The sequence below is a fragment of the Rhinoraja longicauda genome, chromosome 6 (genome assembly GCF_053455715.1).
Source record: "Rhinoraja longicauda isolate Sanriku21f chromosome 6, sRhiLon1.1, whole genome shotgun sequence".
NCBI lineage: Eukaryota > Metazoa > Chordata > Chondrichthyes > Rajiformes > Arhynchobatidae > Rhinoraja > Rhinoraja longicauda.
In genome coordinates, this window is record NC_135958.1 from 79,142,996 (window position 1) to 79,161,110 (window position 18,115).

The window sequence follows — 18,115 nt, forward strand, 5'->3', positions numbered from 1 at the left end:
CATAACGTCCCTGTGTGCTTGTCCCAAATTATAATCTGGATAAAGAACTTACTTTTGGATTTATTAGTGATCTTTATTCTAGTTCTGATTTACCCAAATATGTAATATATTCTCTGCACGATCAAACCCATTCGGAATTGTAAAAACCTTTATCTCTATCTTCCTTGCTGAAAAGAGCTCCAGCCTATTCGAAAATCTTAGCGATATAACCCCTCATTTTTAGTACCATCCCAATAATTATTTTTTGGACTTGCAATTCTTTTAGATCATTTTCATATCATATATATACAGCCGGAAACAGGCCCTTTCAGCCCACCAAGTCCGTGCTGCCCAGCGATCCCCGCACATTAACACTATCCTACACCCACTAGAGACAATTTTTACATTTACCCAGCCAATTAACCTACATACCTGTACGTCTTTGGAGTTTGGGAGGAAACCGAAGATCTCGGAGAAAACCCACGCAGGACACGGGGAGAACGTACAAACTCCTTACAGTACAGCGCCCGTAGTCAGGATCGAACCTGAGTCTCCGGCGCTGCATTCGCTGTAAAGCAGCAACTCTACCGCTGCGCTACCATGGTATCGACACCAGAATTGTTCTCAGTACTGTAAATGAGGTCAGACCAAGGTTTAATGTAACTGCTGTTTGTCAATACTGCACTCTGAAAATGAGTCTCAGCAGCTGCTTTGATTTTATTGCCTTATTAACATACACATTGTTTTTGTGATGTATATTCCTGGTGCCTCTGGTCCGTCACTCCATTTTTTCCAGAGCATTTTCTTATTTCTAGCAAAGTATACTGTTTTCATTTAATGGTATTGTGTTCATTTGCCAGTTGCAATGCCTGTCCTGCAAATTTCTTAATGTATTTCTTTATGATTTGGATAGGTTATGAGTATGGGTTATTATTTTGGGGTGGCACAGTGGCGCAGCTAGTAGAGCTGTTGCCTCACAGCTCCAGTGACAGGTTTGTTGGTTAATTGGCTTGTGTAAAATTGTCCCTAAGGTGCAGTGAGTGAATGAGAAAGTGGGATAACAGAGTTGTATGAATGGGTGCTGGATGGTCAGCGGGGACTCAGTGGGCCAAAGGGCCTGTTTCCATGGTGTTTCCATGGTGATGGGTCTGCCATAGTTGAGCTTTGGTGTAATTTTATAACTTCTTTAAGAGTAAATATGGAGAAACATATGGAGTAAGTATAATACATGTTGTGGCATGCTTCTTTGGGAGAACTAAGACTCACCAACATTTGAAAAACCGCTGTTTCTGTATGTACCACCCTTTGCAAATGATAATGAGAGTAAGAATGGGATTGTTTCTTATCTCATCTTCCATTTATGTTGCAGGTCACCAGCAATAAACTAATGTCAGCATACTTAGAAGATACAGAGGAAGGTAATTGACAAAATATATGTTCCATGAATTAAATGTTTCTTCCTTGCCAGCTTAAGTTAGGCACTTTACACAAGAACAACAAAGCTTGTTGTTGAGCAAGTGCCCTCCAGTTGTTGCAAAATGCTTCACAATCAGTGAATTGTGGTGGGTGAGGGTTTTGTAATCTTTTTGAACCATGTGCTTATTTATATGATGCTCAGACATTGGTATTTGACTTGAAATTGAAAACATGAAGGGGAGTGTGAATGAAAGGACTTCCAACTGGGATATTCAATATTCAGGAGGGATAGACAAAGGAAAAGGAGGTGGGGTAGTGTTGCTGGTTAGAGAGGAGATTAACGCAATAGAAAGGAAGGACATTAGCTTGGAGGATGTGGAATCGATATGGGTAGAGCTGCGAAACACTAAGGGGCAGAAAACGCTAGTGGGAGTTGTGTACAGGCCACCTAACAGTAGTAGTAGAGTTGGGGATGGCATCAAACAGGAAATTAGAAATGCGTGCAACAAAGGTAAAACAGTTATAATGGGTGATTTCAATCTACATATAGATTGGGTGAATCAAAGTTGCAGTGGTGCTGAGGAAGAGGATTTATTGGAATGTATACAGGATAGTTTTCTAAGCCATCATGTAGAGGAACCAACGAGAGAGCAGGCTATTCTAGACTGTGTATTGAGTAATGAGGAAGGGTTAGTTAGCAGTCTTGATGTGCGTGGCCCCTTGGGCAAGAGTGACCATAATATAGTTGAGTTCTTCATTAGGATGGAGAGTGACTTAGTTAATTCAGAAACAACAGTTCTGAACTTAAGGAAAGGTAACTTTGAGGGCATGAGACGTGAATTGGCCAAGATAGACTGGCAATTGATTCTTAAAGGGTTGACGGTGGATATGCAATGGAAGGCATTTAAAGACCGCATGGATGAACTACAACAATTGTTCATCCCAGTTTGGCAAAAGAATAAATCAGGGAAGGTAGTGCATCCGTGGCTAACAAGGGAGATTAGGGATAGTATCAAAACAAAAGATGAACCGTACAAATTAGCAAGAAAAAGCAGCCTACCAGAGGACTGGGAGAAATTCAGAGTCCAGCAGAGGAGGACAAAGGGCTTAATTAGGAAAGGGAACATAGATTATGAAAGAAAACTGGCAGGGAACATAAAAACTGACTGCAAAAGCTTTTATAGATATGTGAAGAGAAAAAGATTAGTTAAAACAAATGTAGGTCCCTTGCAGTCAGAAACAGGTTAATTGATCATGGGGAACAAGGACATGGCAGACCAATTGAATAACTACTTTGGTTCTGTCTTCACTAAGGAAGACATAAATAATCTGCCGGAAATAGCAGGGGGGCGGGGGTCAAATGAGAGGGAGGAACTGAGTGAAATCCAGGTTAGTCGGGAAGTGGTGTTAGGTAAATTGAATGGATTAAAGGCCGATAAATCCCCAGGGCCAGATAGGCTGCATCCCAGAGTGCTTAAGGAGGTAGCCCCAGAAATAGTGGATGCATTAGTGATAATTTTTCAAAACTCTTTGGATTCTGGAGTAGTTTCTGAGGATTGGAGGGTAGCTAATGTAACCCCACTTTTCAAAAAGGGAGGGAGAGAGAAAACGGGGAATTACAGACCAGTTAGTCTAGCATCGGTAGTGGGGAAAATGCTAGAGTCAGTTATTAAAGATGGGATAGCAGCACATTTGGAAAGTGGTGAAATCATTGGACAAAGTCGGCATGGATTTATGAAAGGTAAATCATGTCTGACGAATCTTATAGAATTTTTCGAGGATGTGATTAGTAGAGTGGATAAGGGAGAACCAGTGGATGTGTTATATCTGGACTTCCAGAAGGCTTTCCCACATAAGAGATTAGTATGCAAACTTATAGCACACGGTATACATCAGCTGCTCCAACTGCTGCCCTCTGGTAGACGGTTCAGGTCCATTACATCACGGACTAATAGACTCAAGAACAGTTTCTACCCCAGTGTCATACGTGAGCTGAACACTGCCAGACACTCACATAAAACTGAATGGAAGGAACGGAACTGATCGGAACACTTGTCAGTTACTTGTCAGAAAACATAAGCCTCAATTTAATACAAGTTTACATTCTACTGCACTTATATTGCTTAACATTTGCTAAACTTATTACATGTTACAACTGACCGCACCTTATATTTAATTACATTATTTCTTTTCTTTTTAAAAAAAAACGGCACTTGCAATATGTTAACTCTCATTGCTGTGCAATAACTTGCGTCTTGATTGCACTGTACACTGCCTCGACCGTATTGTAATTGTTTTGTCTATATTGTATTAGAGGTCAGTTTGTTTGATTCAGTAGATTAGGTTTAGCTTGTTATGGAGAAAGGTTTATCCTTTGTACTGTCTGCTGTGTGTGATTGCATCATCTGGACTGCTTTAATTTCGCTGTACTTTGTGTAGTGACAATAAAGGTTTTTACAATTTTTACAATTTACAATTGTGGGTTCAGTATTGATGTGGATAGAGAACTGGCTGGCAGACAGGAAGCAAAGAGTAGGAATAAACGGGTCCTTTTCAGAATGGCAGGCAGTGACTAGTGGGGTACCGCAATGCTCAGTGCTGGGACCCCAGCTATTTACAATATATATTAATGATTTGGACGAGGGAATTGAATGCAACATCTCCAAGTTTGCGGATGACACGAAGCTGGGGGGCAGTGTTAACTGTGAGGAGGATGCTAGGAGGCTGCAACGTGACTTGGATAGGTTAGGTGAGTGGGCAAAGGCATGGCAGATGCAGTATAATGTGGATAAATGTGAGGTTATCCACTTTGGTGGCAAGAACAGGAAAACAGACTATTACCTGAATGGTGGCCGATTAGGAGAAGGGGAGATGCAATGAGACCTGGGTGTCGTGGTACATCAGTCATTGAAAGTAGGCATGCAGGTACAGCAGGCAGTGAAGAAAAGGAATGGTATGTTGGCATTCATAGCGAGGGGATTTGAGTATAGGAGCAGGGAGGTTCTGCTGCAGTTGTACAGGGCATTGGTGAGACCACACCTGGAGCATTGCGTACAGTTTTGGTCTCCTAATCTGAGGAAAGACATTCTTGCCATAGAGGGAGTACAGAGAAGGTTCACCAGATTGATTCCTGGGATGGCAGGACTTTCATATGAAGAAAGACTGGATAGACTCGGTTTGTACTCGCTGGAATTTAGAAGATTGAGGGGGGATCTTATAGAAACTTACAAAATTCTTAAGGGGTTGGACAGGCTAGATGCAGGAAGATTGTTCCCGATGTTGGGGAAGTCCAGAACAAGGGGTCACAGTTTAAGGATAAGGGGGAAGTCTTTTAGGACCGAGATGAGAAAGTTTTTTTTCACACAGAGTGGTGAATCTGTGGAATTCTCTGCCACAGAAGGTAGTTGAGGCCAGTTCATTGGCTATATTTAAGAGGGAGTTAGATGTGGCCCTTGTGGCTAAAGGGATCAGGGGGTATGGAGAGAAGGCAGGTACGGGATACTGAGTTGGATGATCAGCCATGATCATATTGAATGGCGGTGCAGGCTCAAAGGGCCGAATGGCCTACTCCTGCACCTATTTTCTATGTTTCTATGTCTCTCTAGTCCTGCAGACCGGATGTTGCCAGATTCCATTCCTGATTGAAATGTAAGCAGGGATCTTGCTCCTGAATACTATCCTGATTGCTCAGTGAAGAATTGTCTGAATGGCAAATCACCAGCTTAACTTTCACTGCCTGAGTTTGTCCCTTGTCCCTCTAAACTCCCCCTCCTTTGTATTTTTTTTCTGATTTTATGGACAAGATCGACTCGAGTGTCTGTAAAAACAGAACTAACTCATTACCTGTAAGGGCCAGTAGGATTCAACAGCATAGACAGTACATTCAGAAAGTATTCAGACCGCTTCGCTTTTTCCACATTTTGTTACGTTACAGCCTTATTTTAAAATAGATTAAAAAATATTTTTTTTATCATCAATCTACACACAATACCCCATAATAATAAAGCGAAAACAGGTGTTTAGCAATTTTTGCAAAGTAATTACATATAAATAATAAATTAAAAGTTAGGCTGGGCAATTATCAGTTTGGTTATGGAAGGAAAGGATAGAAAATAGAATATTTTTTTGTCTTTTTGGGTTGCTAATGTCACATGTGGGAGGGATTGTAAGTTATAGTTGTGAATAACTTAAATTAAAATTAAGTTTGTTTTATTTTGACATTGGGACGCTTGGATAAAGGTTTTTCTTATTGAACTTTAGTATCTGGTTACTTATTGTTTCATTCAGCAAACTGCTTTGGAAAGTGGCTTTTGCTGAGCAATTTTGTCTCTGGCTTGTTGAGATCAAACCTCTGAGCTTGAATGTAGACACAAGGAACTTCAGATGCTGTATTCTTGCATAGAACACGAAGTACTGGAGTAACTCATTAGGTCAGGCAGCATCTCTGGAGACATGGATAGGCAACGTTTGGGGCCTTCAAACCCTTCCTCAATTAAATTCTGGAATGGAACTTGTTAACATCTGGGCTGCAGGGTTGGAGAAACAGTTGGATCTCTCTTGTTTTTAATAACAATTCAAATATTAATGTCTTGAGTATTATATAAATGACTAAGCGTATCATTCAAAAATAGTTACATTATTCTCATCCGTTGCAATTCACTTGTGAATTATTTTGAGCTTGAATGATCTTTGGTTATTTGATTCTTAACCTGATATTAACCAGACCATTAAATGTGCTGGAGTGTGATGGTATTTTTAAAACAGAACGAATTAGCCAAATGGATTACTTCTCAGAAGAATAATCTCAATGCTTTGATTGCTGTAGATTCTGAAGATGGTTGGCAATTCCGGCCTCCGCCTCGGGGTGTCACCTGTAGTGAAGAATACACACTTTGCAAAAGGTAAATTGTTCAGATGATTGTTACATTAGAATTGCTACTTGCTTTATTTGTGAGCTAATTCTTTAAATGGCAATTCTGCTGCTCAAGAACTGTGTGATGCGCCCAACTGTTAACCACCACATTTAACTGGCGCATGCATGCACTAATTCTTTTATCTCTAATCTTCATGTTAGCAGTTCCCAGGTATGTTTCCTTTTCCTTGTAACAGCATGGGCCACAGGATTTTCCATGGACGAATGTTTGGAAAGATAAAATGGTTATGTGTCTATTTTAATGAGCGTGGCTTCAGCCTTTCGGTCAGTGAAAGCTGCAGGATTTCTGAGGAAGGTAGAATAAATATGTCAACACAAGGAATTGGAGATGCTGGTTTACGAAAAAAGGGACAAAGTGGGCATAGGTTTGAGGTGAGGAGGAAGATTAAATAGGAATCTGAGTGGCAACTTTTTCACAGAGCGTGGTGAGTTTATGGAACAAGCTGTCAGGGGAGGTAATTGAGGTAGGTATGAAAATAACATTTAAAAAACATTTGGAAAGGGACATGCCAAACGCAGCCTGATGGGACTAGCGTAGATGTGGCATTTTGGTTGGCACGGGCAAGATGGGCTGAAGGGCCTGTTTCACAGCTCTATGACTATAAGTGCTGGAATAGCTCAGCAGGTTGAGCAGCCTCCCCAGACTTTAAAATTTTTTTTAATACAGTGTATTTAAAGAATAGAATTTTTCTTTGGAATAAATTTATATCTTAAAAAAGAGTTCACCTTTTCTAGATAAGTGAAGCACAATTTGTGAAAAATGTGCCAAATTCCTGGTGGATGTAAAGCTAAGAAAATTTGCAAGTGATGTAAACCAAAAAGATCATAGAATGGGAGATGTTTTGCTGCCTCATACGGAAACCGACTCGTTTTTTTTTTCTTGTTTCAGGTTTGTTGAACAGAAGATATGTAGATATGGTGCACAGTGTACATCTGCACACTCGCAGGAGGAGTTGACTGAATGGCAAAAACGCTACTCTTCACGGCTTATGCGTTTAAAACAACAAAAAGAAAATAAACAATCTATCGGGAATTATATGGAAACCTTAATTGAAAAATGGATGAACTCCTTATCTCCAGAAAAAGTGGTATGTAGATCTGTTTGGTCAATTTCAAAAAGAAAGGAAATAAATCCATCCTTTCACATCCTCTGGTGTTCAAAAAGAATTTTTGCTGCAAATTCTGTACATTTTATAAAGTGTAAAAACTATAGGTGGAAGTCTGCAGCCTTTTTGTGCTCGGGCAAATATGCCAAACAACAGAGATGAAAGATCAATTAATCTGCTTCGATGGTTTTGGTTCAACAATAAACATTGGACTGGACAGGCTTGGTTCTTGCATTTTCCACAATTTCATGACTCCTGATGCATGCTGTGTTTAAGTGAGGCCCTGAAGGATGAATGATCTTCATCCCATTCAACCTAACCAAGGGTTCAGGAGAAATGGCGGAATTTGTAGCAATATAAACATTACAAAAGAAGACTTGTGAACAGATAACTGAGCATAGGCCACTGCACCTGGGGAAAGTTGAAGTGCAGAAAATAAAACCCAGGGGTTGGATTGACAGATATTTGTGGTGGATTTTTGATTCGCGTTCCTTGGAAGCTAAAGTGAGTTTGTATTCTACTTCTAAAGCTCAGTGAATCGGTGGATGGAATAGCCGTGGAACATAGCCCAGGATTATCAATAACTGTGACAACCAAGAAATCCAGTCAACTATGGACCTTCATACTTCATTGTCAAGTAAGTGGCTTGTAATATTTTCTACGCCTTGCAGGCTTATGGTGACTCCTTGAAGATTTTAATGTATCACGCAAGCAATTGTTACTTTGATATCACAGGTTGTTTTATCCACTAGGTCGTTCTCAACAGGAGTTTCCTAATGGGGCTTTAGAGCAACTGCATTGTTACACCTTTTACCATATTCCTCTTTCATAGTCAGTAATGTTAAAGGGGGTTAGTAGTTAACACCCCACCCACCCCCCTACTCCCACTCATCCATCCACTGCCATACCTTTGTCCTTTGTAATTAATGCATGCTGTAGAGGTTATTCATTTACTTGAAATATTGTTAGCAAAGACATGCATGGCACAAAATATATAATTCAAAATGTAATTTGGTCAGACGAAGTTAACCATTGGACTTTCCACCACTGGATATTAATTTTACGTTTGTCCCTAGGTTCAGCATTCTGACATGATCAATAACTCATGACTTCATCGCCTACTTTTCCATTTCCACCAACCATGCTCTTCAACCTATGCCCGCAGCAACTCTGGACTTATCCTGTCAGGGACATTCCCTTCATCCTATCTATCCCCTTCCATCATCTTTCTGCAACTTAAATGTAACATGTTTTCTCTTTCCTGATAAAGGATTTTTCACCAAAAACATTTACTCTGTTTCTCATTCCACAGATGCTGCATCAACTTTCCAACACTTTCTGTTTTTATTTCAGATTTCCATCATCAGCAATTTTGTACTTTTCATTGGATATTATCTAAATCCTGATTGCAGGATGACATTTCAGAAGAGCTTGGACTGTACTCAATTATCTGTAAATATTACAGAATGACCCCATTCCTGCTGTGATTGGTGTGATGGAAAATTCAGTGAAGCAACTAAGATTGACTGGACTGGGAATATTTATTGGAGAAATTCCTGCAGTAATTTCTCAAATTTTAGTGTCCTAGAATTTGATGTGTTCAGTCCAATTGTGGGTGATGATATACGACTCTTCAGTGGTGTTGAAGCAGGACATAGCTGTCTTTTACAAAAATAAAAACACCTGTAGAAAGTATAAATATAGGTTGAATAAAATGTCACAAAGGACATGGAAAAGGGGAAATGTAATAAATGCAATTGAAAATAAACATTTTTTCGAGTTAATACTGGGTAAATGAATGCCACTTTCCCTTTCCTCAGCCTCCACGTTTGCTGTATCGGATAGCCTTGCTCTATGATGCTCATCGCCCTCATTTTTCCATTGTGACTGTTTCTGTTGGTGACCTCAACACCCACGTAGTACAAGAAGTACCAGAGAACTGTCAAGAGTGGCTAGGAGGAGGAAAGATGGCTCAGAATGGAATGGACCATTGTATATATAGAGTTAGTGTACAATTCAGCACAGAAATCTTTGGAACCTTTCGCCAAACTGTAGTTTTTGACTTCGGGTCTGAGCCTGTCCTGATGCAACGGATCATGGTGGACGCGGCGTCCATAGAAGGTACGAATTTGATCGTTTCTCCGTGTATGGAAATTACTAGTTTTAAATTTAGAAATGTAATGACTTGTTGAATAAGGGGTCAAAGCCTCTGGATTTTCTTGGTAACCTCCTGAATTGAAGATTAAGATGAAATGTTAGCAGTTAATTTACGCAAATGAACAGAAGGAAAAACATAATAAGAGAAATCCATTTATGTCTCCAATTGTAAAATCGCATTGCAATTTTAGCATCTATTACTATAGTTAGTCATCTTTTGAGTAAAGAGACTTCTCTTAACATCTGTTTCAAACTTACCTAATGCACTTAATTTTCATTTTGGTTTTTGATCTTAGTACATTGGAGGAAACTGGCTTTACGCTATGACTATGACACCTCTTTCAACTGCCCTCTTTCTCGATGTTTGGATTAAATTTCTATAATGCTTCTCTGGTCTTCTTCCCCAGTATATTTGAGGAGTTAACTTTGTATATTTCTGTTTGTGGATACCTAATGTTAGTGTCCATGTGACCTGCTTCTTTGTGTAGAATGGAAGGAATTTTCCATTCCACAAACAGAAATGGAAATCATCTTTACAACTTGTTTTTTATCTACGGGTGTATTAAAATGTAGCAGCAGTATCACCGTGGTCCCAGATCTGCACCGAGCTGTTGTGGGACATAGGTTTTGCGTTGGGAAATAGACAAGTTGAAATAAAGATCAAATGATTATATTTCAAATGGGGGATTTTGACTTGTTTTCCTCCCATCAAATGCCTTTAATTTGCCCTTTACAATACATTGTCAAGGATAGCCTCTCTGTACTGAGGTGATAGGAATTGTATATAATTCAGGCTTGTCTGTGTGAATTACCACTATAGATCTATAAAATGGTAAAAATCTCTGAGGTATTTTGGCCCAGGTTTCAATGCGTGTTCTTGTAATCTACTTTGTTTTCCCATTTCCTTTTCTTGTTATATCCCAACAGTATTTCCTCCTTTTTCTCTATCCTTTATATCCTTTTCAACAGCTTGTACTTTTCCCTTTCTAATGTTTTTAATTGCAAAAATCTGCAGGGTGAGGTGGCCCTACGATTAATCTGATAACCATATATTTTTTATCTCTCCTTTTGCTTGTATTAATAGCAAATTTATGCTTCTCCTGTCTGGAGCCTGTGGGAGTACCTTTCCATTATTTCCCTTCAAAATGCTGATTACTTTGTAAACATTTAACTCTTTACTTTCCCACAGTGAAGATAGAACATGCTCTCTTTAAAATACATCTACTCATCCCAGATGACATCTTTGTTAATCTAGTGCCATGATTACCATACCTTCTGTGCAGTGAGTCCCCCAAATCATGCACACTCCTCTAATTCTGACCCGGCAGCAGTTTGAATACCAATGTGCACCTTCTGTGCTGTCTGTTTTTGTGTTAGCGTCTACTAGTGAAGCCTTGAACCCATTTTAGAGGAATTTCATCAGTTAAAATACTCTGTCAGCATTTGATTTCTGCTGTTCAGTTCCATTGCCAATTTTACAATAATAATTAATTCTTGTGTAAGTATTTTCAATTGCCAGAATGTGCTGCATATTTGTATTGTGTTGAGTTACACTTCCATAACCTTTGCGTTCCCCCCCCCCCACCAATAAATCTGCCTGCGTTATATTTGTGGGTATATGTTTTTACTCTTCAGATTTGTTGTTGTCAAATACTTGATGCCCATGTCTAAACTATCTAGATTTATTGATGAGCAGAGATCTCTGAAGCATGATACCGGCAGCCTTATCAGGCTGGGAAATGTCCATTTACTCTTTGTATTTGATGCTATTTTTATCAGTGTATCATCCTGGTACAGGAGTTTGTATCTTTATAGCACAGCTAGAATAGAATATATCCCAATGGAATCAGTACTGGGATGAGATGCCCAGGGGGAATGTTTGTGAATGCTGTGGAGGTTTATTCTGTTGAATATCTGTCGGAGCTGGGTGTCACAAGTCTAATAGCAATGAAGATACTGAAGGCAGTAGAGTCTAAAGCTGGAAAAAGTTACAGGAAGTTTTTTTATATACCCAAGAATTAAGCTGTCAGAAAGCAAAGGAAATTCAACTTGGAAATGCAAAGAGCTAAATAATTCCTAGCTTAAAAGGAAATATAGCAATGTACTTTGAAATTGCAGAAACAAGGAACTGCAGGTGCTGGTTTGTAAAAGAAGAGACAAAGCGCTGGCATAACTCAGCGGGTCAGGCAGCATCTCCCGAAAACACGTTGAGTTATTCCAGCACATTGTGTCTTCTACTTGGAGATTGTGTGTGTTTTGGCAGTTTGATTGTGAATGCATTCGTTAGTGCAGTGATGCTAAATTGCAATAAGTTAAACCTTGAAATACTTAAATTTATATTGCGTGTTTTGTAAACATTGCAAAATGTCTTGCAGCTAATTAAGTAATTTGATAGTTTTATTGTTGCTGTAATGTTGCAAGTGTAGGATCCAACAGCTAATTTGCATGCAGTACAATTCCACAAAATACCAACAAGATGATGACTGGAATTGTGCTTTTTAGTTACAATAATTGAGGAATAAATATTAATCAAAATACCAGGTTTAACTCCCCTACTCTTTAAAACTGTGTTCACGGCCAATATTTTACACATTTGCCTGAGAGAGCAGGAACGTCAGGTGTCACCTTTGACAGCACAGCACTTTCTCATTGCTATCCTGCTGTGATTAACACAGCAGAATTTATTTGCCATGCCTCTCTCTGGAGATGTTGAAATGTATTAAGTGGCCAATTTTAGCCAAAATTGTTTTGTATCTCTATAACATATGGAGTTCTGGTCACCACCAGCAAAAAAAGATCGTAAGGCTACATAGAGAAAAATCAGAGTACATGAAAAGATAAAAAGATTAAATAACGAAGAGTGAATAATATTATGAGGGGAATAGATAGGGTAAATGCACAGAGCCTTTACCCAGGGTAGGAGATTCAAGAACCAGAGGACATAGGTTTAAGGTGAGACGGGAAAGATTTTTAAGAACTTGAGGTATATGGAATGAGCTGCCAGAGGAGGTAGGAAGGAACTGCAGATGCCAGAGGAGGTATGTGTAGGAAGGAACTGCAGATGCCGGGCATCTCATCCCAGTACTGATTCCATTGGGACATATTCTATTCTGGCTGTGCTGCAAAGATACAAACTCCTGTACCAGGATAATGCTGAAGATACACACAAAATGCTGGAGTAACTCAGCGGGTAGGCAGCATCTCTGGGTCTGAAGAAGAGTCTCAACCTGAAACGTTACCCATTCCTTCTATCCAGAGATGTTGCCTGTCCCGCTTAGTTACTCGAGCATTTTGTGTCTATTGCCAGAGGAGGTAGTTGAGGCAGATACTATAACAACATTTAAAACGCATTTGGACAGGTGTGTGGATAGGAAAGGTAGAGATGGCAATAGGTCAAACCCGGATGGGTGGCACTACGGTAGATAGGGCATCGTGGTTAGCATGGGCAAGTTGGGCAGAAGGGCCAGTTTTCATGATGTATGACTATGACACTCTAAGAATTATTCTGTGAAGTGAATGTGCTGCTTTTGGAAGAGAATAGCGTTTTTAAGATTCTGAAGGGATTAGAAAATGTAGATCAAGACCAACCAGCTGTTTCATCTTTGATCAAACCCTCTCCTTCGACAAACACATCAAACACATCACAAAGACAGCCTTCTTCCACCTCAAAAACATTGCCCGTCTCCGTCCATGCCTCTCCTCCACAGCTGCAGAAACCCTCATCCACGCCTTCATCACCTCCCGTCTGGAATACTGCAACAGCCTCCTCTATGGCGCACCCTCAAAAATCATCAGTAAACTTCAATACATTCAAAACTCCGCTGCCCGTCAACTCACCCACACCCCGATCCGTGACCATATCACCCCCGTCCTTTACAAACTCCACTGGCTCCCCATCCCCCAGAGAATCCAGTACAAAATCCTCCTCATGACCTACAAAGTCCTCCATAACCTGGCCCCATCCTACCTGACTGACCTCCTCCACAGGCACACTCCCACCTGCACCCTCCGCTCTGCTGCTGCCAATCTCCTATCCCCCACATCCGGACCAAACTCAGATCCTGGGGGGACAGGGCTTTCTCCATCGCTGCTCCCACCCTATGGAACTCACTACCTCAAACCGTCAGAGACTCCACCACATTCAAAACATCACTGAAGTCTCACCTATTCAGTACTGCCTTCAACCACTGAAGGTCACCCCACCTTCTGTCTCCTTTCTCTGTTCGTTTACTTATTTATCTATTTATTCACTTCCCTATGTTCTCTAAATCCCTGTAAAGCGTCTTTGAGTATATGAAAAGCGCTATATAAATGTAATGTATTATTATTATTATTATTATCCTGAACAATACAAGCAGGAGAGCTGGCCAGTGATTGAAAGGAACAATGTATTTATCTAATCTGAGGCATTGTTATTTCTTAGTGTTTGGTTTATCAAAGAGGCTCCCTAGCGGGAAATCAGAACAAATTGTGTTAATTAATTCAAATGCATTTTAGGTTTAATGTACAAAATAATAGTTTATGATAGAGTGCAAGTAAATTTAGACATGATGAGTGGGGACTATAGGCAAGTTGCTCAAAACATTCCAGCAATAGGATTTATCTTGCACATATTGAGGTCAGTCTTTGAAAGAAATCAATGCTGAAGATTACTCAACAACTTCAATATTGTCGTGTCAAGTGACCACTAAGTTAAAGGTGAACTCGATGGAGTCCTTGTTTTCAATTTCACAATTTATTTGTTCCTATGGGGAAAAATATGTAGAAGCTCTGTAGAAGGGAACGGTGTGCATTCATCTTGTACTATAAACCTGAATGAATGTAATGCTGTGTCAGTGACTTTATTTCTTGGCCACCTCTACCGAGCTGTTGGAAAATTGACAGACCGCTGGCTCCCTGACAACTGCCTGTGGGCATCCAGTTCCTCCTGTTAGCGCCTTTTGTAGATCTGGTTAATGTGCTTCAAATGTCTGCAGGCTATGAAAAGAAAATAAGTGTAAAAAAACATGGAAACAATTTCAGTAAAAAGTAAATGTTGTCATAGTAATTGCATATTTAATTTACAGATCTGGAACATCTGATGCAGGCAAGGCAGCAACTTCTCACTACGGCCAAGCGATGGGACTCCACTTGTAAAACGATTGTAGAATTTGAGCCAAATGAAACTACTGACTTGGAGAAGAGTCTCCTGACCCGGTACCAGATTCCCTTGTCTGCAGATCAGCTCTTCACTCAATCTGTGCTTGATAAATCATTGACCAAATCTAATTATCAGTCCCGATTACACGACCTACTTTACATCGAAGAAATAGCACAATATAAAGAAGTCAGCAAGTAAGTACATAATTGAAAGGAATTTAAATGTTGCAATTTAAATTCCTCCTATAACTTGTGCCTCAGTATATTTGTTGGTAATTTTTGCTGAAGATCCTCTGTGGTAATAACAAAGGACCATAATGTGGATGTGCATTTTCCATCTATATACTAAAACTCTCGTTTGTTATCTTGTTTGTGACTGAACTTCAGCCAAAATGGTACATGATATCGTGACAATTTTAGGCCCACCTTACTCACCATTGCCACTTTAGTGATAATGCAAGTAGTTTTATTGAAATCGGTGTTATATTTTTTAAGTTATTCACATTTTAAAGTTTAAAAGGAGGGGAGGGGGAGAGGAGGAGGAAGGGGGGAAGGGGGGAGTGGGGGAGAAGGGAGAGGGGAGGGGGGGTTGAGGAGAGAGGGGAGGGGGGATGGACAGGATGGTGCACCAATGCAGGAGAGGTTTGGGCCCAACGGGTCCACTTTGTCTTTTGAAATAATTTTTATAAAGGTAAGTTTGTAGGTTTTGTAAGTTTAATGTTTCTAAACGTCACTAGTTTGACCAGTGCAGAGCTTTTTTTGCTGTATTTCCACATGTTACCGTGGTAAATAACCCTTGATCAGTGATAACTACAAGAATGACTATTTTCAAATTGCATATATGGGCTTTAATTTGCTAACTCTCACAACGTTGTTGTTTTACAGCAGAAATGAAGTTGTGCTCAATTCTGCAGCATCTATTTATGTACTCAGCAAGGCCAATTTTTAACTTTGGGCATTTTTTTCCATCCACTGTTCAACATTTACAACTGGCATGAAATATTGAACTGCCCTGACCAGGAAATTCTCAAGCTTAGTCACAGTCCTTTGACGTGGCTGATTTTAGTTGGGGTCGAAGTAAAGATGTTGCAATTGGCTTAAGTATATTCAAGCTTGGGGCAGGGGAGGGAGTTGATGGGAGGGAGTGGGACGGTGAAGAAAAGGAAAAAGATTGGCTTCCATTTCTCATTGAGTACCATGCAGGGTTCGGTTTGAACCAGGATTTGTCTAGCTGTGTAAATGGCTACTTATATACCACAAGTCATGTTGTTTTAGAAGAGGTCAAGGATTCTCTTCTCAAGTACTCAGTGTTCAATCTTAGTTTGAAAATTTCCGAATGAAGACTTCGTATTTGTGTGGTCAGATTTGAATATTGGTCTTTATGTTGATTGGCTGAAGTTGGAATGGCATAAGGTGTAAACAAGAGAATTCATCTGAAATGTGAGGAAGAGAAAAAAAAAACGAAAATGTGAGGTGCAAGACGATTGACAGGAAGGGAGATAACCTTGCAATTGTAAGTTGAGTTTGCAAGCTGTCAAAACATGAACTTTGAACTGTACCTTGCTACAGATTACACCATCAAATGTAAAGATCACTTTTTATACATGGGAGCAATAAGGCCACAAGGAATAGGAGTAGAATTAGGCTTTTTGGCCCATCAAGTCTACTCTGCCATTCAATCATGGCTGATCCATCTCTCCCTCCTAACCCCATTCTCCTGCCTTCTCCCCATAATCTCTGGCACCTGCACTAATCAAGAATCTATCTATCTATCTCTGCCGTAAAAATATCCACAGCCTTCTGTGGTAAAAAAATCCACAAATTCACTACTCTCTGACTAAAGAAATTTCTCATCTCCTTCCTAAAAGAATGTCCTTTAATTCTGAGGCTGTGACCCCTTGTCCTAGACTCTCCCACTAGTGGAAACATCCTCTCCACATCCACTCTATCCATGCCATTCACTATTCAGTACATTTCAATGAGGTCCCCCCTCATTCTTCTAAACTCCAGCGAGTACGTCTTTGCAATCCTTCCACTAGCTCAGACATTTGTCTGACAGTTTACAGCCTGAATTTTGGAATATGAATTTTTAGTTATTATCTAGTCTATTATTACTCCTTACCACTCCTTTGACCCTAAACTAATTTTCAATGTGTAGATTGTTGTATAAATACATCCAAGATAGTGTCAGAACCTGTTGCCTGTGAGGAACTGCCGATGGTGCCAGAACAATTTCTGCCCACGGATTTGCTGAAAGGCTTTTGTGGAGGTCAGTTAGTCACACTCTAGGCTTTCCTAGCTGTCAATGTCAAGGCAATGTATGACCCACTGAGCTCCTCCAGCAGTTTGTTTTGCTCAAGGCAATGCATTTCTTCTAGAAACATTTTAAGTTAGTAAAAAACAAACATTTAAATTATAAAAATAACTTAAATACACTTCATAGTAATTAAAAACAAGAAAGCAAGCTCAACTAATTAAAAGAATCGTGCATATGTTCTCGTAGTGGTGATTATAATCAGTCATACCAGACTTGCACGTTACATTTTCTTCATTCTTTTTCTTTCTTCCTGTTATTTCAGCTTTAATTCTCCTGTTTACACCTTGTCCATACACGCTGTTTCTGTGTGCAAGATGATGTAGCATGTTTAGTTTCCAATGTTCAGTCTGTCAACTATTGTACTTTTCTTTTCACTGATGTCCTTTGCAAGTTTAGATTTCTTTTTAGATTTAGAGATACAGCGCGGAAACAGGCCCTTCGGCCCACCGAGTCCACGCCCCCCCCAGCGATTCCCGCACATTAACACTATCCTACACACACTAGGGACAATTTTTACATTTACCCAGTCAATTAACCTACATACCTGTACGTCTTTGGAGTGTGGGAGGAAACCGAAGATCTCGGAGAAAACCCCCGCAGGTCACGGGGAGAAAGTACAAACTTGGTACAGACGGCGCCCGTAGTCAGGATCGAACCTGAGTCTCCGGCGCTGCATTCGCTGTAAGGCAGCAACTCTACCGCTGTGCCACCGTGCCCCCCAAAGTTTATGCCATGCCTGAGGATTTTTCAATAATTCATACAGTTAGGTCCTGTAGAAGCAGTCAAAAGTGCCCTGGTAGCTATTTTTCAGGGTTTTTTTTACATCAAAGTTTAAGTAAAAGACAACTTTGATATAATAGGATAAAAAGACTGTGGTGTGGCACAGTGGTGTAGATGGTAGAGCTAATGCCTCACAGCGCCAGACACCTGGGCTCGGCCCTGACCTTGGGTTCTGTCAGTGTGGAGTGCACTTTCTCAATTCCTCTAGGTGCTCTGGTTTCCTCCTGCATTCCAAAGATGAGTGGGTTTGTAGGTTAATTGGTCTCTGTAAAAAAAAAAAAAATTCCC

At 40.1% G+C, this 18,115-nt stretch overlaps 1 protein-coding gene across 5 annotated transcripts in view; it reads left to right on the top strand.

Annotated features, from left to right (window-relative positions):
• helz (helicase with zinc finger) overlaps positions 1–18,115 on the top strand; it is a 176,354-nt gene that overhangs the window by 41,843 nt on the left and 116,396 nt on the right. For all 5 annotated transcript variants that reach the window (XM_078401433.1, XM_078401434.1, XM_078401435.1 and 2 more), the window contains exons 6-11: positions 1,349–1,397; positions 6,221–6,296; positions 7,218–7,416; positions 7,964–8,071; positions 9,255–9,555; positions 14,658–14,925. In XM_078401433.1, coding sequence (XP_078257559.1) covers positions 1,349–1,397; positions 6,221–6,296; positions 7,218–7,416; positions 7,964–8,071; positions 9,255–9,555; positions 14,658–14,925 — 1,001 coding nt within the window. The remainder of the gene's footprint in view (positions 1–1,348; positions 1,398–6,220; positions 6,297–7,217; positions 7,417–7,963; positions 8,072–9,254; positions 9,556–14,657; positions 14,926–18,115) is intronic.